Consider the following 22,151-nt stretch of genomic DNA (forward strand, 5'->3'; position numbering starts at 1 on the left):
TTTGCCATGATCATGCTTCCTCCCTGTCATTCCCCACTTCCCCTTTTATCGGTGTCCCAAGAAAAAGGGGATCTGATACCCTCGTTTTGAGATAACAGATCATGGGGGCCACGTAGATCTTATTTTTTTTTTTTATCATAGAGTATTCTCAAGTAAATCAACGCTGTTGAGATTACTCTATACAAATAAGGTAGAGGAGCTTAATTGTAGGTATTCGATATTTAGGGCATAACAACATACTACAGCCCTTGTATTATTGATTTCCTTACCCAAGTTACGCAATGGCCCGCAGAGGAAACTTATTCACAAAGGTTTCATATTGCAGTGCCATGCCTATAGGTCGTGTGATAGGGAGATCGGAAATGACGACAGCGAAAAGAGCGATACTAGTAACGTCGCCTACTATGTCTCCTGTAACATCACGAGGCAGAGAGAACAAATTGAGAAAATAGTGCTCTCATCATTACAACGATTGATACCCGACTTACAAGTGGCATATCGTTCCCCAGCTACGGAGTATATAGGTACATACGTACTTATAAAATTACCACTAGGGTATAAGCAGCTTACATCCGCGGAGCGTGCAGCGCAGTAGATTTTGTGCTGTAAGTAAGGAGCCACTAATATCAGACATTATGTACCTGTGCACCGTCATACATGTGGCAGCTGCAATGCCGTTCACAAAGCGGCTGAATATACTAGTATCTGAAGTTGAGTTTCCAAGTCCCCTCCGGACCGTGCCGATAGTCATTTATCTATATTATTATACATTAGATAAGATGTTCACATTTCTCTCAGATGAGAGATTAGAAGGGATTTCAATCTTATTATTAATATGACCCTAACTGCCTAGGGCTATTATACCAAGTACGTTACAGCTACCTCCATGTACTTATGTATACAGACCTATTTTCTAACGTCCGCTTGGACCGTTTCCTAAGCCAAATAAGGTATGAGATCCTCTCGTGATAGTCTGCAGCTCAATTAGTGACCCAGCGTTGAGTGGGTGTTCGCTGTTAAACATATTGAGAGTGAGTGGAGTAGGCCGTCTAACTAACGGATGTGCGCCCGCGCACTATTGCCAATCATACAGGGGCATCGCTAGCTTCATTTGTCGAATATGGTGAATCTTACTAGGCTATGATGAACCTAATCAGCCAGTGAGAGGAGGCGCTCCCGCTGTGATGGTGCCAATGTCCCTCAGAAGCTGTATCTCCATCCCACTACACAATATACTCCGTAATTTAGTCCTTTTTCTCTTTCCTTGCTTTGCTTGCTTTACTTTGCTTTTCTTTTTGATGTACATGCCTATATGTCACGTGCGTGTATGTAATGCACATCGTCAAAAAAGATCTTCGTACTAATCTTTGTAGAGAGATTTGGGGCCTTCCATGCAGGGTAAAGGCAGCCAGTCTCAATAGTCTCAATCGCAAGTACAAACACTGTCAGGCACAGCCCCACTGTTCAACCCGAAAAGCTCACGTTGTAGGTATCAATTTGAGCCCAACCCGGGGTCATCCTAGATCAATTTCGATATATCGATTATCTCAGAAGGGCAATTTAGGAACAGGAGAAAGGGGTATTCTGTAGATCTCTTCAAAAAAAATTTTTATCTGCATGACATCAATCGACGCGGGTACGGAAGTGTCACTTGATATGTATACAGTAGCCGATCGGTTGCCCAGCCTGCTGGAATCCGGGATTTGCAGACGTATCCCGGTAAGCCTCACGAATTTTCTCTTCACAATGTAGATTATGTTAACCCCCTTTGAGAGAGATGTAGCATTTGATATACAGCATAGTATTAGTGGCCCTTTCGCTATGTATTCTGGCTTTCTGTTGCTCTCATAGAAACCGCACGAACCTCCTCCCGTTGGGCGTTTGTGGGATGGAACGGCCCGGTTCGACAGTTGTCAATTATGCATACGCTCGAGCTCTCTTTGACAAGCGCCCTCGGAATGAGTGGTTTTGGGGAGTGATGCGACACTGAACAATCGCCTGACCGCTTCTTGAGCCCCGGGACCGATCCCATTGTCTGTTGTCACCCGTATTCCCGGGTGCGATCATGGAGGCGAAAATTCTTTGCTTTTTCACAGTAAAAGAGAAAAAAAAAAGACATTCGGAACGGGGCCAGCAACGTATTTTATTGGCTGTTTCGAAGTACCGGGGATTGAACGAGTTGCAACGGCCACGTACTTTACTTTACATATGCGGTACGTACTTAGTAAAACAACCCTGGAATGCATGGAAGTAGAGGGATCGATCTTGATTGGTGCATTTTCAGTGGCACTTTGACCCTTCTTCCACTATATATTGAGCTAATGCAGACTGGGTGGTAATGAGATACTAGATCTCATTTAGTCTCATTTAGGGAGGAGCTCTATTGTTTTGTCATACGCTAGCTCACCTTGGATGTTGACTGATAGCAATTATAAGAACGTCCGAGCATGCTATATTTCACTTTTAGTTGTACTTTGAATAATGGGCGTGACCGTAAGTTCATAAATTCAGTGTATCTTCAACCAATCTCATCTACAGCCTCGAGCATGTCAACGCACCAAGGACCTGCAGGAGCTCCTGTCTGAAACAGCAGTTCAAGATATCAGCGATCAAGATAACTCATGCCATTATATTATAATTTTTCTTTCCATAATATATTTCCGGCAAAGCGCAAGAATAATTCTTTCGATTGCAATTACCGCATCCAATAGATATATCTAGATCCAGCTGACATATTACATGTGAATTAGTGTACTTTTTTCACTGACAACACGTTTACGAAGTATACCCTCAAACTAGATAAGGTATTCTACAGTGAAAGCCCTAGGAGTCTTGCCGACAAGAGGTGTCGGTTAACCCTAAACTTAATGTATGGCTGGTCAGGGTCTCAATCTGCTAAACCCCGCGGGCAAATAGACCCCTCACAGCATCAACAGACATTTTGTAGTCATCTATAGTAATAGTCAATACTCAGTAAGGAGACATACCCCTTTCGGCTATGCTTCTAAGATCACGAAGCGCAGCTATTTGGCGAAGTAGACCATCGTTTTACTGATTAGATCGCGGCAAAGTCATACCTAGAAAAAGCTTTAAAATTATAGCTTGCGCTATAGGGTTGTTCATGGCATGGACAATGTCCTCTATCTACTTATGTTGGCATTGGCATGGGAAGATCGATATAACAGAAGTGATATATGCACGAACCGGAAATACCTTTCTAGGTGCTTATTGCGAACTACATAATTGGACTTTGTGATTCTCTGTCTTTCCTACTTTAGATGGGTTTATTCAATTTAAATCTGTTATGCAGCCGGAAAATAAATCATCATATTCTGCGTACCGAAACTTTGATTCTTGGGCTACCAATGTGAGTTTCAAAACGCAGAGTCAAGATAGACAGCGAGAATGTTGCACGCTCCTCTCTTGCTGCAGAAAGTGTTGAGATATAAATACATAAATACATATTTACATATTTACATATTTACATATTATTTTTTTTAGTCCTGACAAAAGACGGTCTGTATCGAGCCTTAGGTTTTCTATAACATTCATTGATTGTGAACAAAGACAGCCGGAAGCCATTCTATATAACCACAATACATAAATTCCTGCACCAAAGGCTGGAAGGAAGCCTGTGCTATCAGGCTCCACACAGAGTTTGCAATGTTTAACCAGGAAAGTATTTCAGAAAAGGATGAGCCCCGCAGCTACATGTCTAGTTTTTGCGGGAAAATGTCAAGTTGACTTGACTTGGCCACATGATTTATTCACACCCGCAAAATTCAAGGCCTAGATCAATTGACCAGACCAAGTGGGGTCCTAATCACACGTATAATGCACATGCAATGAAGCGTAGCACATTTATATGAAATCGAGATCGAAAAATCACCCAGGTATACTTCAGTCCTAGAAACTAGTGAATTACTCGGCTACGGTGGCCAACCCAGAGAATGCCGTTGTACTACACAGCGACGACTACGTTTTTGTCCGAGGGCGAGGGCGTGGACGTTTATACCTGGTGCGGAGCAACAAGAGATGTTGTTGGCTTGGAAGATATTGCCCAACCCCCATCATAGACTTACCCGAATGCCTCATCACAGCTAGAGATCGAGTGGAACGATTTCTGACCGGAAGACATGGTATGTACGAGGCTTCCATCGGGAAGCAAATTCAAGACACCATGGGGATAATTTCAGACAACTTGATTCGACATGTCAGGGAATCTCTCATGAAGGTAAATGAAATTGATTCATTTGCTTAGCCACGAGCCTTTTTTTTGGACTCGCATGCTAGCTGTTCCTGTTCATCTTTAGATTTTAAGAGAACCATTCCCAGCCGTTTTTCCCATAACGTTCGCTCCACCGTAAAAGGACAACACCGACAAAAAGCACGCTTAGCGCTTGGCGGCCTTCTGCTGGGACTCCTTGAGGACCTTCTTGACGATCTTCTGCTCCTCAATCAGGAAGGCACGGACAATGCGGTCCTTGACGCAACCAGCGCAGCGAGAGCCACCGTAGGCACGGCTGACATTCTTCTTGGGGCGCGAGATCTGAGAGTACTCGCGGGGACGGAGGGCAGGGATCTGTTTAAAAAAAAAATTGTCAGTCGATCCGACTCTTAAAAATTCGGCGATACGGTCGTATGGAAATTGAAGCGTGTAGCGTTCCGGTTTGCCATTCGTTTGTACATCCGTCGGGGCAGAGTTTTTTTTTTTCAAGTCGTTCGGTTGGCCCACACACAATCGCACACATCCCACACAACCGTTCAAAAATGTATCAGGGACGCCGGGGGAGTACTCACACCGGGGAGCTTGATGCCGCAGTCACCGCACTTGGGAGCAGTACCCTTCTTCTTCAGGTGAAGGTAACGGAGCTCGCCGCCGGGGGTCTTGATGATGCGAACCTTGTTGGACCGCGTGTTGTACCTGTTGAAAGCAAGAAAACCCGTCAATAACTCGTTCGAAAAGTTTATAGCCATCCCGCTACTAGAATCATCGTATAGATCATGGTGGTGCGAAGGATTGGTCTTTGAGAGAATTTTGAACGTACGGGTTCCGGCGGCGCTGGAAATCGAGAAGAGTCAGATCAATAATTTTCCGGTCAGGATTTTGTGATAAAACTCACGTATTGCAGTCTGTTGTTGGTCATCTTGACTGTACTTGAACTGGTCAAGGGCGGCAGTTGTCGGAGTTGTCGTGAAGCAGAGTGAAATATGTCGAGATGGGTTTGTGTGGGTTTCTGCTTCAGGCGACGCTAGCGCAGATTTGGCGAGGTTGCGCTAGTCCCAATGCGGAATAGTGCCAGTCGGAGCCGCCACTTCTCAAAGTTCAACGGAGACAGGAGCAGAGATAGTCACATCGCGTAGGGGATCGTGGATCTCTATCTTTGTCGCGTTTGCATCTTAATTTTCCATCTCCCCATCATCCTGCTCTTTTCTTGAAGTTGTATTTCTTTTTTACTAGCTACAGGTCTTGCTACACATGACCTTCAACCTGGCTTGACGCGACTTGGAACCAACACAACCTCGACGAGGGAGGGTTCCATCCATCAATTACCATCATGGCATCATTGCCTCCTCCCCCTCCTCCTCCAGGATGGGGTGCAGCTCCTCCTTCTATGCCAATGGCGCCGCCGCCTCCGGGATACCAGCCGCCGGCCGACCCGAATGTCGCGAAATTTGCGCAGAAGAAAAATGAATGGCTGCGCACGCAACGCAATCGGTTTGGCGAGAAGCGCAAAGCAGGATTCGTCGAAACACAAAAGGCCGATATGCCACCAGAGCATCTACGAAAGATTGTGCGAGATATTGGCGATGTTTCACAGAAGAAATTCACCAACGAGAAACGGAGCTACCTCGGTGCGCTTAAGTTCATGCCTCATGCTGTCCTTAAGCTGCTGGAAAACATGCCGATGCCCTGGGAGTCAGCAAGAGAAGTTAAGGTGCTTTACCACGTCAACGGCTGTCTGACTTTAGTCAATGAGACACCTCGTGTCATTGAGCCTGTCTTCCACGCCCAATGGGCAACGATGTGGATGTGCATGCGTCGGGAGAAGAGTGACCGGAGACACTTCAAGCGGATGCGTTTCCCCCATTCGATGACGAAGAGCCGCCTCTTTCGTGGTCGGAAAACATTGAAGATGTGGAACCGTTGGAGCCCATTCAGATGGAACTGGATGAGGATGAAGATGCCGCAGTTTATGAGTGGTTCTACGACCACCGTCCTCTTCTCGATACCCCTCATGTCAATGGTCCCAGCTACAAGAAATGGAATTTGACTCTTCCCCAGATGGCCACTCTCCATCGACTTAGTCACCAGATTCTGAGTGATGTTGTTGACCAAAATTACTACCACATGTTCGACTTGAACAGCTTCTTCACAGCCAAGGCCCTTAACGTCGCCATTCCTGGTGGACCCCGTTTCGAGCCTTTGTACAAAGACATCGACCCTAATGACGAAGATTTCAGCGAGTTCAACGCCATTGACCGCATCATTTTCCGTGCCCCGATTCGAACTGAGTACCGGGTCACCTTCCCTTTCCTCTACAATACCCTGCCTCGAAGCGTCAAGGTTGCTTGGTACTCCCATCCCCAGGTAGTCTACGTTCGCACCGAGGATCCCAATCTGCCGGCTTTCTACTTCGATCCCGTCATCAACCCGATCTCTTCCCGCTCCGTTGCGCCTAAAAATATCACCGTCAGCCACGAAGACGAAATCTTCGGACCTGGAAATAATGAAGACGACGAATTTGAGCTTCCGGGTGAGGTCCAGCCCTTCTTTGACGACGAAGAACTTTACACATCCGACACCGCGTCCGCCATCGCCCTGTGGTGGGCCCCTCACCCATTCGATAAACGATCCGGCAAGATGGTTCGTGCGCAAGATGTGCCGTTGGTTAAGCAATGGTACTTGGAGCACTGCCCACAGGGTCAGCCTGTCAAAGTCCGAGTCTCATACCAGAAGATGCTCAAGACCTACGTTCTCAACGAATTGCACAAGGGTACACCTAAGGCCCAGAGCAAGCAGAATCTCATGAAGACTCTCAAAACGACCAAGTTCTTCCAGCAAACAACGATCGACTGGGTTGAGGCAGGTTTGCAAGTTTGTCGCCAGGGTTTCAACATGCTGAACCTGCTGATTCACCGCAAGAATTTGACTTATCTCCATCTTGATTATAACTTTAACTTGAAGCCTGTCAAGACATTGACCACCAAGGAGCGTAAGAAGTCTCGCTTTGGAAATGCTTTCCACTTGATGCGTGAAATTCTCCGGTTGACTAAGCTCATCGTCGATGCCCAAGTCCAATACCGTCTGGGTAACATTGATGCCTTCCAACTCGCAGATGGTATTCTTTATGCCTTCAACCACGTGGGCCAGCTTACCGGTATGTATCGGTACAAGTATAAGCTTATGCACCAGATCCGTTCATGCAAGGATCTAAAGCATTTGATTTATTACCGATTCAACTCTGGCCCCGTTGGTAAGGGCCCTGGATGTGGATTCTGGGCACCCGCTTGGCGAGTTTGGCTTTTCTTCATGCGTGGTATCATTCCCCTGCTTGAGCGCTGGCTTGGAAACCTGCTTTCTCGTCAGTTCGAGGGTCGTCATAGCAAGGGTGTTGCCAAAACAGTCACCAAGCAGCGTGTGGAATCTCATTTCGATCTCGAGCTGCGTGCCTCGGTCATGGCCGATCTTATGGATATGATGCCCGAGGGTATTAAACAAAACAAGGTCAACGTGGTTTTGCAGCATCTATCAGAAGCCTGGAGATGTTGGAAGAGTAACATTCCATGGAAGGTCCCCGGCCTGCCCGCCCCGATTGAGAACATCATTCTTCGTTACGTTAAAAGCAAGGCCGACTGGTGGATCTCTGTCGCTCATTACAACCGAGAGAGAATTCGCCGTGGTGCCACAGTTGACAAGACTGTCGCAAAGAAGAACCTCGGTCGACTCACACGTCTTTGGCTCAAGTCCGAGCAAGAGCGTCAGCACAACTATATGAAGGACGGTCCTTACGTTTCCTCTGAAGAGGGTGTTGCAATTTACACCACCATGGTTCACTGGTTGGAGTCTCGCAAGTTCTCTCCAATCCCCTTCCCCAGTGTTTCCTACAAGCACGACACCAAGATTCTGATCCTTGCACTCGAGCGGCTGCGCGAGTCATACTCTGTGAAGGGTAGACTGAACCAAACCCAGCGAGAGGAACTGGCTCTTATTGAACAGGCCTACGATTCCCCTGGCACAACCTTGGCGAGAATCAAGCGATTCCTTCTGACACAGAGAGCGTTTAAGGAGGTCAAGATTGACATGAACGATAACTACAACAACATCAATCCTGTTTACGATATCGAGCCCATCGAAAAGATTACCGACGCTTATTTGGACCAGTACCTTTGGTACCAAGCGGAGCAGCGCCATCTCTTCCCCGCTTGGATCAAGCCTTCCGACTCTGAGGTTCCTCCTCTACTCACTTACAAGTGGACACAGGGCATCAACAACCTGTCCAATGTCTGGGAGACCGCGGAGGGTGAGACGAACGTGATGATTGAAACTGAGCTGTCCAAGGTCTATGAAAAGATTGACCTCACTCTCCTGAACCGGCTGCTCCGTTTGATCATGGACCACAACCTGGCTGACTACATCACGGCGAAGAACAATGTACAGCTCAGCTACAAGGACATGAACCACACCAACAGCTATGGACTGATTCGCGGTCTTCAATTCTCGGGCTTCGTGTTCCAGTACTACGGGTTGATGATCGATTTGTTGCTCCTTGGTTTGCAGAGAGCCAGTGAAATGGCCGGCCCTCCCGGGAGCCCCAACGATTTCTTGCAATTCAGGGATCGTGCCACTGAGACAAGGCACCCCATTCGTCTATACACCCGTTACGTTGACAAGATTTGGGTCTTCTTCCGATTCCAGGCCGACGATTCCCGTGACCTAATTCAGCGGTTCTTGACCGAGAATCCTGATCCTAACTTTGAGAACGTCATTGGGTACAAGAATAAGAAGTGCTGGCCTCGTGATTGTCGTATGCGCCTGATGCGTCACGATGTCAACCTTGGTCGTGCTGTTTTCTGGGACATGAAGAACCGCCTCCCAAGGTCCATGACCACCATTGACTGGGATGATACATTCGCCAGCGTGTACAGTAAGGACAATCCCAACTTGCTATTCTCGATGAATGGATTCGAAGTCCGGATTCTCCCCAAGATGCGGAATATGAACGAGGAGTTCTCGGTCAAAGACAGTGTCTGGTCTCTAGTTGATAACTCCACTAAGGAACGTACTGCACATGCCTTCCTCCAAGTCACCGAAGAGGATGTCCAAAAATTCAACAACCGTATCCGACAAATCCTTATGTCCTCTGGTTCGACCACATTCACCAAGATTGCTAACAAGTGGAACACTGCTCTAATTGCTCTTTTCACTTACTATCGCGAGGCTGCAGTGTCGACTGTCAACCTTCTCGATACCATCGTGAAGTGTGAAACGAAGATCCAGACTCGTGTCAAAATTGGTCTTAACTCTAAGATGCCTTCTCGTTTCCCTCCCGCGGTCTTCTACACCCCCAAGGAGCTTGGAGGTCTTGGTATGATTTCAGGATCTCACATCCTCATCCCCACCAGTGATAAGCGCTGGTCCAAGCAGACCGACACTGGTATCACCCACTTCCGAGCGGGTATGTCTCATGACGAGGAAACCTTGATTCCAAATATCTTCCGATACATTATTCCCTGGGAAGCCGAGTTCATTGACTCTCAGCGTGTTTGGATGGAATACTCGCAGAAGCGTATGGAGGCCCAGCAGCAAAACCGCCGCCTAACTTTGGAGGATCTAGAGGATAGCTGGGATCGTGGTCTTCCCCGTATCAACACGCTCTTCCAGAAGGACCGAAGCACCCTCAGCTTCGACAAGGGCTTCCGACTCCGCGCTGAGTTCAAGCAATACCAGCTGATGAAGAGCAATCCGTTCTGGTGGACTAGCCAGCGACACGACGGTAAACTCTGGAACCTTAATGCCTACCGCACTGATGTTATCCAAGCCTTGGGTGGTGTTGAAACAATCCTCGAGCACACCTTGTTCAAGGCCACAGCTTTCCCATCCTGGGAAGGTCTGTTCTGGGAAAAGGCGTGTCTCGCCAAGGGAACCCGTCTGTTGCGATACGATGGGACCGAGATCAATGTCGAGGACGTGCGCGAAGGTGACCAACTTCTGGGTCCTGACGGAGAGCCTCGCCGTGCATTCAACATAGTGAATGGCATGGACCGCCTGTACCGCATCAAGATCGGCGGTGAGAAAGAAGATCTTGTGGTGACACCGAATCATATCCTGGTGCTCTATAGAGACGAGGGGGCCTCCGGTGGTCCCCAAAACGTGGAAAGGCAAACGGTTGAGATGACTGCTGCCGAGTTTGCTGCCCTTTCTACCGAGGAAAGAGGCCTGCATAGCGCCTTCACATCTGGGGTTGAGAAGGGCGTTGAACGTTCAGCTCCTCAGATGCACAGTTTCAAGATCGAGCACATTAGCCTCGAACCTGAGAAGACCGAGTGGGCTGGTTTCCGAGTCGACAAAGATCAACTTTACCTGCGCCATGACTACCTTGTCCTGCACAACAGTGGATTCGAAGAAAGTATGAAGTTCAAGAAGCTCACCAACGCTCAGCGGTCCGGTCTGAACCAGATTCCTAACCGTCGATTCACTCTCTGGTGGTCGCCGACCATCAACCGCGCCAACGTCTACGTTGGTTTCCAGGTGCAGCTTGATCTGACTGGTATCTTCTTGCACGGAAAGATTCCCACCCTGAAGATTTCGTTGATTCAGATATTCCGTGCCCATCTGTGGCAGAAGATTCACGAATCGGTGGTTATGGATTTGTGTCAAGTTCTAGATCAGGAACTGGAGCAGCTTGGCATCGAGGCTGTTCAAAAGGAGACTATTCACCCACGTAAATCTTACAAGATGAACAGCTCTTGTGCAGATATCCTGCTCTTCGCAACGAACAAATGGAATGTCACCCGACCTTCACTTGTGTTCGATACTAAGGACGTCTACGAGCCGACCACCACAAACAAGTTCTGGATCGATGTGCAGCTCAGATACGGTGACTACGATTCTCACGACATTGAGCGGTACGTTCGTGCTAAGTACCTCGACTATACCACGGACAGCATGAGTATCTATCCTTCTGCCACTGGGTTGATGATTGGCGTTGATCTTGCATACAACCTCTTCTCGGCTTATGGACAATACTTCCCAGGCCTCAAGACTCTGGTTCAACAGGCCATGGCTAAAATCATGAAAGCTAACCCAGCTTTGTATGTCCTGCGTGAGCGTATACGCAAGGGTCTCCAGTTGTATGCATCGGAGAGTAGCCAGGAGTTCCTCAATTCTCAGAACTACTCTGAACTCTTCAGCCCGCAGATTCAGCTCTTTATCGATGACACTAACGTCTACCGCGTCACCATCCACAAGACCTTTGAGGGTAACTTGACCACAAAGCCCATCAACGGTGCAATCTTTATCTTCAACCCTCGGACTGGACAATTGTTCCTGAAGATCATCCACACCAGTGTCTGGGCAGGCCAAAAGCGTCTGGGTCAGTTGGCCAAGTGGAAGACAGCCGAAGAAGTTGCAGCTCTCATTCGGTCTCTCCCCGTGGAAGAGCAACCGAAGCAGCTCATTGTCACCCGTAAGGGTCTTCTTGACCCTCTCGAGGTCCACTTGCTCGATTTCCCCAACATCTCCATTCGTGCATCTGAGCTCCAGCTGCCCTTCCAGGCTGCCATGAAGGTCGAGAAACTGGCTGATATGATTCTCCGTGCGACCGAGCCTCAGATGGTACTGTTCAACTTGTATGATGAGTGGCTCAAGTCTATCTCCCCGTACACTGCATTTTCTCGACTCATTCTCATTCTTCGAGCTCTGCACGTCAACATCGACAAGGCCAAGATCATTCTTCGGCCCGATAAGACCGTTATCACTCAAGAACACCACATCTGGCCATCCCTGTCTGATGAGGACTGGATCAAGGTTGAAGTGCAATTGCGTGATCTGATCTTGAACGATTATGGCAAGAAGAACAACGTCAACGTGCAGAGTTTGACCAGTAGCGAAGTTCGTGACATTATCCTGGGTATGGAGATTAGTGCGCCTTCTTTGCAGCGACAGCAGGCGGCGGAGATCGAGAAGCAGCAAGAAGAGCAAAAGCAGCTCACTGCTGTGACAACCAAGACTCAGAACGCTCGTGGTGAGGACATCATCGTTACCACTACGTCTCAGTACGAACAGCAATCATTTGCATCCAAGACAGAGTGGCGTACTCGTGCAATCGCGACCTCCAACCTCCGGACGAGGGCCAACAACATCTATGTCTCCTCTGACGACATTCGGGATGATGGCTACACCTACATCATGCCTAAGAACGTCCTCAAGCGATTCATCACCATCGCCGATCTCCGAGTGCAGGTCACGGGTTACATCTACGGTAGCTCTCCCCCAGACAATGACCAAGTCAAGGAGGTCCGCACCATTGTGATGATTCCACAAGTTGGTAACACCCGGGATGTCCAGCTGCCACACCAATTGCCGCAGCACGACTATCTCCAAAATTTGGAGCCACTCGGTATCATCCATACGGTTTCTGGCAATGAGCCGCCGTACATGTCAGCAGCGGATGTCACACATCACGCACGCCTCATGAACGCCCATCCTTCGTGGGATAAGAAGACCGTGACCATGACCGTCTCTTTCACTCCTGGATCCGTCTCACTTGCCGCCTGGGGTCTCACTCCAGCGGGCTACAAGTGGGGCGCAGAGAACAAGGACACAACCTCGGATCAGCCCCAAGGCTTCTCCACCAACATGGGTGAGAAGTGTCAGCTGCTCCTCAGTGACAAGATTCGCGGCTATTTCCTTGTGCCTGAGGATAACGTCTGGAACTACAGCTTCATGGGTAGCTCATTTGGTAGTGTGGAAAAGAGACCTATCTACGTCAAGATCGACACCCCGCTCAAGTTCTACGATGACCAACACCGCCCTCTGCACTTCCAAAACTTCGCCGAGCTCGAAGACATTTGGGTTGACCGGTCTGACAACTTTGCGTAATCATGTGCAGCTGGTCAGGCGTTGCAAAATCTTTTTTCTTTTTCCCAGCGTTGTCTTTTTATCTTCCCCTGTTTTTTTTTTCACTTGGGTTCTTGTATCACGACAACCTTAATTCATGTATTGCAGCGAGAAACCTGAAGGAAAAGCCGTGGGTTGTTTCTGTACAGTACGAGTTTCCTTTTGCGAATACATTTTCTGTCACTGAATCTTTTCTTTAATAACTCTCCTGTAAGTATACGAGGATGCGGTTGGCTTCAAAATACAGTACTAGTTGATATCACCTCTTTCCCAATGAAGATTGCCGCGATTTGATGGCTGTGCAGACAAATAATACTATAGATACTAGCCGAAGATCCGAAGACTAAACTATCGAAAACAAAATATATATAACCGCAAGATTAAAATCGAGGTCTAAGGTCTCCCTCCGCTTTGATGCGTCAAGACCCTTTTTTTTTGACAGATGACAGCCCGCATGCAACTACATTTCGGTCGTCTGCCCAAGTCACATCTATATTATTGGACAAATCTAACGGGAAAAGGGGAATGTGATGGTGTGGCTAAAAATTCGATGTGACTACCAACTTAACCCCAATCTCCAATCTCTTTGTCTCTTCTCCCAACTTTATAGAATGGCAAGTCCAAACAATATTGTTTTCGGGTGTTTCAGCCCCCCCCCCTGTTCTCTTGTTCTATTCTATTGGACATCTGCGATTGACTCCCGCAGGTCTTGGCTCCGAAGAAACCCGGTGCAATAGAATATCTTGCCATCGCTTACTCGACTAACCTATACCGTAACAATCAGCCGATACGATATGTCCGTCTCTTTTACAGCAAGACAACGTGGAAGATCGGTCCGACGAATGAGCTGTTTGATTTGCCATGTCCCCGGAGTCTGAGATGTTTCACCTGTCTGCCATGTCTTTTTTCGTTACGACTCTTGAATCTTGACCCTGGACTCACCCTAGTCCACATGGTTTACGCTTGGTGTTTATCCCCATTAATAGGTACTTTTCCAACAATACTTATGGGAGGTTCTACCGCTTCAAAAGACTTTTTTATCTTGAACCCCTCCCCTTGACGTTGGGGACTTGGGAGTCTGTGCGAAAGCAAAGCGGGAAAAACTTCTTCGGAGATCGGAAAGATGGGATACAACCTGCCTATCGCGAAAAACTTAACAGTGATTCAGGATCCTCTTCCAGTCCGGTCCACTGGAGACTAATGGAACCAGCCCGGCAACGCACGCTCCAAGTTGGTCACCGGTACAGGTTTGGATTTTCTCTCAGGGCGGCTCTCCAGGTGTTATAGATGTCTCCATCGCTTCATTTTTCGTTCACTCATCTAGGAAATCTTGGTCATTTCATCCTATACATTATGACTGACCGATTCTTCCAAAAGACCTGCCTACAATTTGACCCAAAGTAACCCTATCTATTCTCTTCTGCACGTCAACGCGTTAAGGCCTTTTTCTTCTTTGTTGCGATTACATATACAGGCAAGTTCCTCTTCACATCATCCTCCTATGCAACAGCAGAGGTGCTTTTTTTTTTTTTTTGCCTTTCAACTCCAGAGAAACACTTGAGCAATAAACGCGCCCTGGAATCGTTCACCTCCCAGCAGCCACTCAAGTCACTTCCTGAGGCTGCAGGCCCTGGTGTTGCTTATATATGTCTGCATCACCAGCGGAACCTTATCGAGGCTCCATGGTTAACTACAGTCCTCACGACAGCGGCAAAGATGCGAACCGGGAGGATATCATTTCCTACGGCGCAACTCCGTTGCTCGTCCAAGATAGGCCTGTATTTCGCTACCCCGATACACCCCAGCCAACCTATGGCTCTCCATCGACTGTTATCACAGACCACTCCCTACAACGCCAGCCCTCGCATTACGATACACACGAATATAGGCTCTCTCCAATCCAGGGTAGCAGAAAGCGACGACGTATCGATAATGAGCCTGAGGCCAGTGAAGGCACTGATCATAACTACGGGTACCGGCCTATCTTGCAAAATCTACCCCTACCCATGGATGACCCGTCGGCTCCATCAGGCGGATCGACCGACTTGACGTACGCTGATCATGTCGGCGCTTCATCTTCTCGCCAGTCATCGAACCAGGACTACCTCCAAAATTCTCTCCCGCAACAACATCACCATCATCGGCTACCACCCCAAGCATTGGCAGCTACGGGTCAAGGCTCTGAAACCACGGGATCATACTTGCCGCAAGTCGACCGCAGTCACTTGACTGGTCCGGGCATGCCTAAACCATTTCCCGCGCCAAAAGCTCCAAAGACCAGATTCGGCCCCGGGGAAGATGCGCTGTTGATAAAAGTAAAGGAGGAGTTACAGCTTTCCTGGAATGATATTGCGTTCTTCTTTCCAGGGCGAAAAAAAGAAACATTGCAAGTCCGTTACTGTACCAAGTTGAGGGAAAGGGTCGTGGTTTGGGATGATGATTTGGTATGTACATACTATCCCCACATAACTGAAAAACTGGGATTGTGCTAAGTCTTAGGATAGGATCAGAAACTGAAAGCGGCGCTGAGGGAGTATGAGTACAATAAATGGACGCACATTTCCCGGAAGCTTGGGCCGGGTGTACAACCAGCGACGTGTCAGCGGAGAGCTGAAGAGCTTGGATAATGTTGGAGTTTCTGTTTTGCTATATTAGGGGAGCTTATTCATTGTACTGTGACTTGTAGTGTTGGCCTAAGATATTGTCAATATATGCCACCCCGTGCCCTACACAGAGAAGCCCTATGTATTCCAAAAACGGACGTTCTGCCGCTAGCTGAACAGACCGCCCATAGAGAGCTCCCACCAATTAAAAAAAAGGCTGACTCATCATTAGTCGCGGTCATATTGGATGGCCCATCAACCAATCACAGGCGCTCGGGCCAAAGCGGCTTCAAACTCGCCCAACCTCAAACCTCCAAACTCCCTCTCCTGCCCCAAACGCCCCGCGTCATTCACCCCATCAACTCCAGGACAATGTTCCTCCAACGTACAGCCTCCGCCCTCGCAAGGCGCTCGCCTGCCCGCGCTTTCACCCTCGCCCAGCGCCCCTTCTCTTCCTCCATCATTCGCTGTACGTGACTCCTCAAATGGTCTGATCCGGCCTTCGCACAACTGCTCGAATCCCCGCGCACCCCAACTACAAGGGGCTATTTGCAATCAATTGATATGGACTATCTATTATGATTACCAGCTAACGCGAAACTTTTATATAGCCAATGAGAAGAAGTGGACTCCCAAGCAGGAGGGCAAGATCCTGACCTTCGAGGGTTAGTGCTTTACCCGACCCCACAGCAGTCAATTGCTTTTCTTCTGGTCCCTGCCATTCGAGAAGTATCCATATAATTGCCCGCTCGAGAATCTGCGTGCAATTGGACTCCAGAAACTTCGGGTACTGGTCATGCGGATACTTTTCCCGAGCCACGGGCCAGACTCGTCATTCTACATCAAGTGAATATCTGCAAAACACAATACTGATTTCCTTTTCTTGCCTATATATAGAGATCAAGGCCGAGGATGACCTCATCGCTCCTGGTGCTAAGCCCGGTACCATTCCCACCGACATCGAGCAGGCCACCGGTCTTGAGCGTCTGGAACTCATCGGAAAGATGCAGGGCATTGACATCTTCGACATGCGTCCCCTTGATGCCTCCCGCAAGGGTATGAATCTTGCCCCCAAATTCCCATTGCAAATCATAAATGGATGACCAAATACTGGCGGAATCGCATGATCGTTACTTTGGGACGAAAACCGAGACATTGGCTGACCAAATGGGTGGATATATGCAGGCACACTCGAAGACCCCATCATCGTCAACGGTGCCGGTGATGAGCAGTACGCCGGTTGCACCGGTTTCCCCGTAGACTCCCACCAGGTCAACTGGCTGACCGTATGATCGCCCTATTCAAGCCCAACGGGGTCAATATTTCTAGCTCTAGAGACTGACTCTCCACCTTCTAGGTCTCCCGCGAGCGCCCCATTGAGCGCTGCCTCGAGTGCGGCAACGTGGTCAAGCTGAACTACGTCGGACCCGAGGAGGACCCCCACTCCCGTATGTTTCCCGCTGTCTTTCACCTATAGTATATGATAATTTATTGGTTGTGCTAACATTCTCGCTCAGACGACCACGACCACGGTCACCACCACCCCCCTCACGTCGAGCCCAAGACCTTCGCCGACTACGTGAAGCCCGACTACTGGTACCGGTAAATCTTTAATGCCGGTTTGTTTGGTTATTGCTTGAAAACCCCAATACTGTGTGAACATTATGCTGCGTGTCTGTCTGTCCCTGTTCTGTCTCGGTGACTCCTCTGTCTCTTTTGTACTATAGTGCTTTAGTAGATGAAATGAGTGTGTTGGTGGGGTTCTTACTTTTGACTTATGATTGTCTGTTTGGGTTTGTAGTTACTATGAGATGGGATCTCGTTAGGTTCTGTTGGTAGACCTTCTTTGATGTTGATGATAGGAGTACTGAGGTCAGAAAAAAGACGCTATTTTTTTTAATAGATGAACGTTTGGTAGCACTTCAACTCCTAGCCATCGCCGAGCATATGGTGCTGAAGGAAAGTCTATCGATATAACACTTTTAATCTAAAGTATTTAAAATAATGCAGTGGGTTATTAGTGCGCAACCTCAACATCCCGGGAAGTAGATAATGAAACATTGGGCAAAGCTTCGTCCAAAAAGAAGCAAGATAACTCATACTTGGACAGGACATCATATATCAATCAGCCAATGCCTAGCGACCCATGAAGCGAAGTTCGATGAATCTGAGAGGAGGGTAAACAAGGGCAGTCCAACAGAACCCGACGTAAATTCCCATCTGGCGAGTAATAAGTTAGGATCAAACACACATGATGGGAAGCGGGATTCAACTTACATCAGCACCGTACTCGCCGACCAATTTGGCAATGGGTCCGATGTACCACACCTGCGCCATACACAATACAGCGCCTACCCAGCCGACAATGAAGGCAGCAAAAGCCGCAATTCCAAGGGGCAGCTTTGACGGATCCCGCCAGATCGCCCAGTTATACCCAGTGCGAAGACGGAAGATGAACCGCTCCTCGAGGACAATGGCAATCCAGATGACAACCCAGTAGCCCATCAAAGCGAGGAAATTGGTGAAGATCTCAGAGAGGTTGCTGCGGCCAACTAGCGCGCAGACGGTATAGATAATGACGGCAATGGTATTCCAGATGACGCGCGGAACTGCCTCGGCGTAACGACCGAGGATCTGGAAGTCGATGCCGGCGGAGTAAGTGGGCGCGACGGTATTGGCGATCAGGCCTAAGGCACAGATCACAGAGCAGAACTTGCCGAAGCCATGTAGCGGGCCGAATCCTTCGACGATTAGGGCTCCTTGGCCTTGCTCGTAGGCGGCAGAGTACTCTGGGTGTGTAGAGATGCCCGAGGCCAGCCCAACACCGCAGACTAGGGCCATAGTGAAGGAGACGAGGAGGCCTCCCAGGCTTAGGCCGAATAGTTTCGTGCGAGAGGAATCTTCGGGGTAGTAGACGAAGAAGTCGGCTGCTAGTGGGGCGTAGGTGACTGCGGCACTCAGACAGATGGAGAAGAAGGATAGCCTAGAACCATGTTAGAAAACTTAAGTTCCGATGCGTAGGTCTGAGGCAGACTCACCTATTGCCAGCTACTGTCCGGGAATCACCAACAGAGGTGGTTGACAGGTCAAATTTCACGGATGACACCCCGAAAAGGATGAAGACCACAATGACTTGGGGCAAAAAGGCGAATCTAATATGAGACCCATCAGCGACACTGTTCCTCGTGGCAATAAGCCCTCAAACTAACCGTTCATAGTAGTGGAAGACTTGGATGCCGAATGTGGCCACGGCCCAGCTGATAACCGCGATGATCACGATGCCTATAATATCAATATTAGTATCCACTATTGGTGTATAGAGTAGCCTGGTTCGATGACCACTTACCGACAGCGACAGACATGCCGCCAGGGGAGACAGCAGACAAGATTTGTCCGCCAACGACGCAATCGATCAAGCCGTATCCAATCATCTGAACAAGGTTCAGTAGAACAATGATCTTGCTAGGCCACCAGCCCATTGAATACCTTCCAAAGGCCTGATCGCCAATTAGCCCTCTCAATCAAATAATAGCCCAACAGATTCATTATGTACTACGCACCAATGTCCGAATCCCAGAAACGGGCCCCCATGTAGCCATCCAGGAGGAGACGATGGAACCAATACAGGCACCAAAGACAGCACAAAGCGCCGAGTCCCGGAAGCTGAGGCCATACACGGCAGGCCCTAACATCCCGAGGGTAATGTTATTGGGCGCAAGGTTGATGGAGATCCAAAGCAAGAAGACTTGCAGATACGACATCCACGTGAGGCGCTTCATGCGCTCATCCACGGCGACTCTTTCAATACCCCGCGCTTCCAGGTTATACTCGACGAGCTGGTTCTCAAAAGCTCTAATAATGGAGCCCAATCGTGATCCGACAGGATTGCGGCGATTGGTCGTTGTCTCGGCGTAGATTCCCGCATCCTTGTTGGCGACGCCGGGGTTTTCAGTCCTCAGGTCTTCCTTGTTGGAGTGCACCGCTAGGGCAGTGATTTCATTTTCCGAAGCCATGCTGCGTCTCGGTTAGTATCACACCCAATTGCCGAGGAGAGGAAAAAGCGCATTGAGTCCTTTCGCTGGAATTACCCAGATCAAGTTCAACCGTATATTCTCAGAACGACAATTGTCGAACACCGGTCTTCATGCAGGAGATTTGTCCTAGATACCTTGATCGTGAGAAAATACCACGCTACTCGTCTTCATGGTAGCTGTCCCTTGTGAACAGGTTGTATTACCTTCCGAGATGAGTCACTATGAAGGGTAGCGTCAGCTTAACAACATCAGGCAATCACGGGGGTTAGTTTACCTTGAAATCTGACGGGGCTCTTCAATTCGAAAACAATCAGGTCACAGTTAATGTGAAAAATAGCCAATTTCCAGTGGGGGAAAAATGGGGGGGGGGAGAATTGATTGCCGCGGGGAAAAAAATCAAGATCGCCCGCTCTAGCTTTTCCCGCCTCCACCTTACCGACCATACAGGTACTATTTACATATACAAGGAATTGTTCTGCTTATTTTCCTCATACTGGAAGTGGGAATCATGTGGTATTGATGGACACAAAAGCGCAAAAAAGAAACAGCGCTTGTCAAATCAAAGACGCCTTAGGGGAAAAAAAAACCATGGCAAAACAGGCGCAGGTGTTCATAGCGCATATAAACGAGAATCAAGAATAAGATTGAAATCCAGATCACCAACTCCATCTGCCTTGTAAAATCAGTGGCCTCCAGCAGCCGCCGATGAAACTTGCATCGCTCTGGAATTGATCCGGAAGAGAGAATGCCAAATTCATAAAAGATGCTAAGAAAAAGATATCATCACTTCATCAGAGGCGTCGTGGTCAGACGTTCTTGAAATGCTCTTTGGCATACTGTTCGCAGGCCTGTCGGAAAATAGATTAGATGGCAGAATAACATGCAGGAAACTCCCGATACTCACTTTGGCAGGCTTTCCCACTTTCTGGCCGATTACCTTCCACTTATTTGCCTCGTACTCCTTGATCGCCTCACGAAGCTTCACAGACTGTGCGACGTCAGAGGCGGATGCGACAACGGGCATTAAAAGAAAATCGGGATCATACCTCATCTTCGGCAAATTCCGCGTAGTGCATGTCCTGCGTAAGGTGTCAGTAAGACGAGACATGGTATTACCAAATTCGCATATTGCGTACCTTATACCAATGCTTCTTGACACTACCCTCGGTTCGGGTCGGGAAAGTCTATAGGTAAAAAAACAAATTGCCCAGGTCAGCAAACCATAGTTTCAGCCTATAAAAAGCTGCGCGCGCGCACCTTGGCGATTTCACTCCAACTGCGCCCGGCGTCGCGCATCGTCTTAAGCCTTTGTTCCTCCTCTGCAGTCCATGGGGTATTTGTGCGTCCCTTTTTCTTGGGCGTAGACTCGACCGTGGGAATGGCACTGGGGTCATCAATCACACCCGTAGGATTCCCTGAGGCTGCCATCATGGCTGACGATCCCGAAGGAGAAGGAGGACGTTTGCGCGAAGCGCCGGGGTTTTGTTGAGGTATAGGAGCAGTCGGAATCGGGATGCCGTCAAAGGTTGGGACGCGGTGAAATGGATGGATCTGTTGTTGGGCAAGCATATGCGGGGGAGCGCTGGTTGTTGCCGACGTCTTGAGGCGCTTAGATGTCGGGGGGGGAACTAATCGGGTAAAGAGTCAGAGAATAGAACCTATGAGATGAGGCAATATGATAAAAACGCGACCAAGTGCACTTGAACTTCCAACCCAGTCTCCCTCCCGCAGCTGGAGGCCGGACGGAGATCACAGACGAAGGGACTTACGACATGGTGAAAGACACGCGTTTGCAATCACACTTTGCCGATTCATCTGTACATACAAAAAGGCCGCGTGGGGGGGTTAGCAGGATCTGGTACTGGCGCGCCTTGGTCAACTCTCGGGAAGCGTTACACTAAAGACGATGACACAGGCGCATCCCAGGCAGAACCAGACTGACAAAGGTAACAGGGACAATAGGAAGGTATAAATCGCGACACAGAAAAGTCCAGACTCCGACCGGAGTGTTTTAACTCCTGTTTGGGTGGGGTCGAGGGAAAGCTCACAGATCAAAATCGCATGGTCGAAGCGTCGATTCGGGGACCTCGAATTCTTCCGAATACGGGGAGAACATGAGGCTGGGAGGATGGCTTGAGTTTGGAGGGGAGGTAAGGATGAGGAGAGGAACCCCCAAGAAAAAAGAACCCAGGACTTAAAAAAAAAGGATAGGGAGAAAGAGAGAGTGAGAGAGACAAGGTCACAGAGAGAAGAGAAAGGAGGAAGAGAGGAAGTGTGAGGAAAGGAGCGGGGATGGAGTCACCTCATATCACAACAAAGTAATAATAGCACTTTAGATATTTCTAGTTTATGTAGTCTATATAGCTTTTCATGATTTATATGTTTATATAG

The 22,151-nt window shown here is 48.6% G+C and overlaps 6 protein-coding genes across 6 annotated transcripts; 3 read left to right on the forward strand and 3 right to left on the reverse strand.

The window, feature by feature from the left end:
• Positions 1–4,393: 4,393 nt before the first annotated feature.
• N7447_000740 (60S ribosomal protein eL34) lies at positions 4,394–5,147 on the reverse strand (the record flags this gene model as incomplete). Its single annotated transcript, XM_057225016.1, has 4 exons — positions 4,394–4,582; positions 4,801–4,924; positions 5,049–5,062; positions 5,124–5,147. 4 exons carry the CDS (start codon positions 5,145–5,147, stop codon positions 4,394–4,396), a joined length of 351 nt encoding a protein of 116 aa, XP_057089032.1.
• Positions 5,148–5,558: 411 nt separating this feature from the next.
• On the forward strand, positions 5,559–13,105 carry prp8 (U4/U6-U5 snRNP complex subunit PRP8; the record flags this gene model as incomplete). The annotated part of the gene is made up of 2 exons (XM_057225017.1): positions 5,559–6,054; positions 6,075–13,105. 2 exons carry the CDS (start codon positions 5,559–5,561, stop codon positions 13,103–13,105), a joined length of 7,527 nt encoding a protein of 2,508 aa, XP_057089033.1.
• Positions 13,106–14,805: 1,700 nt separating this feature from the next.
• On the forward strand, positions 14,806–15,750 carry N7447_000742 (SANT/Myb-like DNA-binding domain-containing protein; the record flags this gene model as incomplete). Its single annotated transcript, XM_057225018.1, has 2 exons — positions 14,806–15,567; positions 15,628–15,750. 2 exons carry the CDS (start codon positions 14,806–14,808, stop codon positions 15,748–15,750), a joined length of 885 nt encoding a protein of 294 aa, XP_057089034.1.
• Positions 15,751–16,098: 348 nt separating this feature from the next.
• On the forward strand, positions 16,099–17,332 carry cox5b (cytochrome c oxidase subunit IV; the record flags this gene model as incomplete). The annotated part of the gene is made up of 6 exons (XM_057225019.1): positions 16,099–16,195; positions 16,338–16,391; positions 16,624–16,782; positions 16,912–17,012; positions 17,084–17,174; positions 17,244–17,332. The coding sequence occupies 6 exons, from the start codon at positions 16,099–16,101 to the stop codon at positions 17,330–17,332; spliced, it is 591 nt and encodes a 196-aa protein (XP_057089035.1).
• Positions 17,333–17,862: 530 nt separating this feature from the next.
• N7447_000744 (purine-cytosine permease family protein) lies at positions 17,863–19,739 on the reverse strand (the record flags this gene model as incomplete). The annotated part of the gene is made up of 6 exons (XM_057225020.1): positions 17,863–17,946; positions 18,004–18,709; positions 18,765–18,878; positions 18,936–19,008; positions 19,073–19,223; positions 19,287–19,739. The coding sequence occupies 6 exons, from the start codon at positions 19,737–19,739 to the stop codon at positions 17,863–17,865; spliced, it is 1,581 nt and encodes a 526-aa protein (XP_057089036.1).
• Positions 19,740–20,566: 827 nt separating this feature from the next.
• N7447_000745 (SANT/Myb-like DNA-binding domain-containing protein) lies at positions 20,567–21,329 on the reverse strand (the record flags this gene model as incomplete). The annotated part of the gene is made up of 5 exons (XM_057225021.1): positions 20,567–20,608; positions 20,665–20,748; positions 20,807–20,839; positions 20,897–20,944; positions 21,018–21,329. 5 exons carry the CDS (start codon positions 21,327–21,329, stop codon positions 20,567–20,569), a joined length of 519 nt encoding a protein of 172 aa, XP_057089037.1.
• Between the last annotated feature and the right edge of the window lie 822 nt (positions 21,330–22,151).

This window comes from Penicillium robsamsonii, assembly GCF_028829455.1.
Source record: "Penicillium robsamsonii strain IBT 29466 chromosome Unknown utg000001l_segment0_segment0, whole genome shotgun sequence".
In the NCBI taxonomy this organism is placed as follows: domain Eukaryota; kingdom Fungi; phylum Ascomycota; class Eurotiomycetes; order Eurotiales; family Aspergillaceae; genus Penicillium; species Penicillium robsamsonii.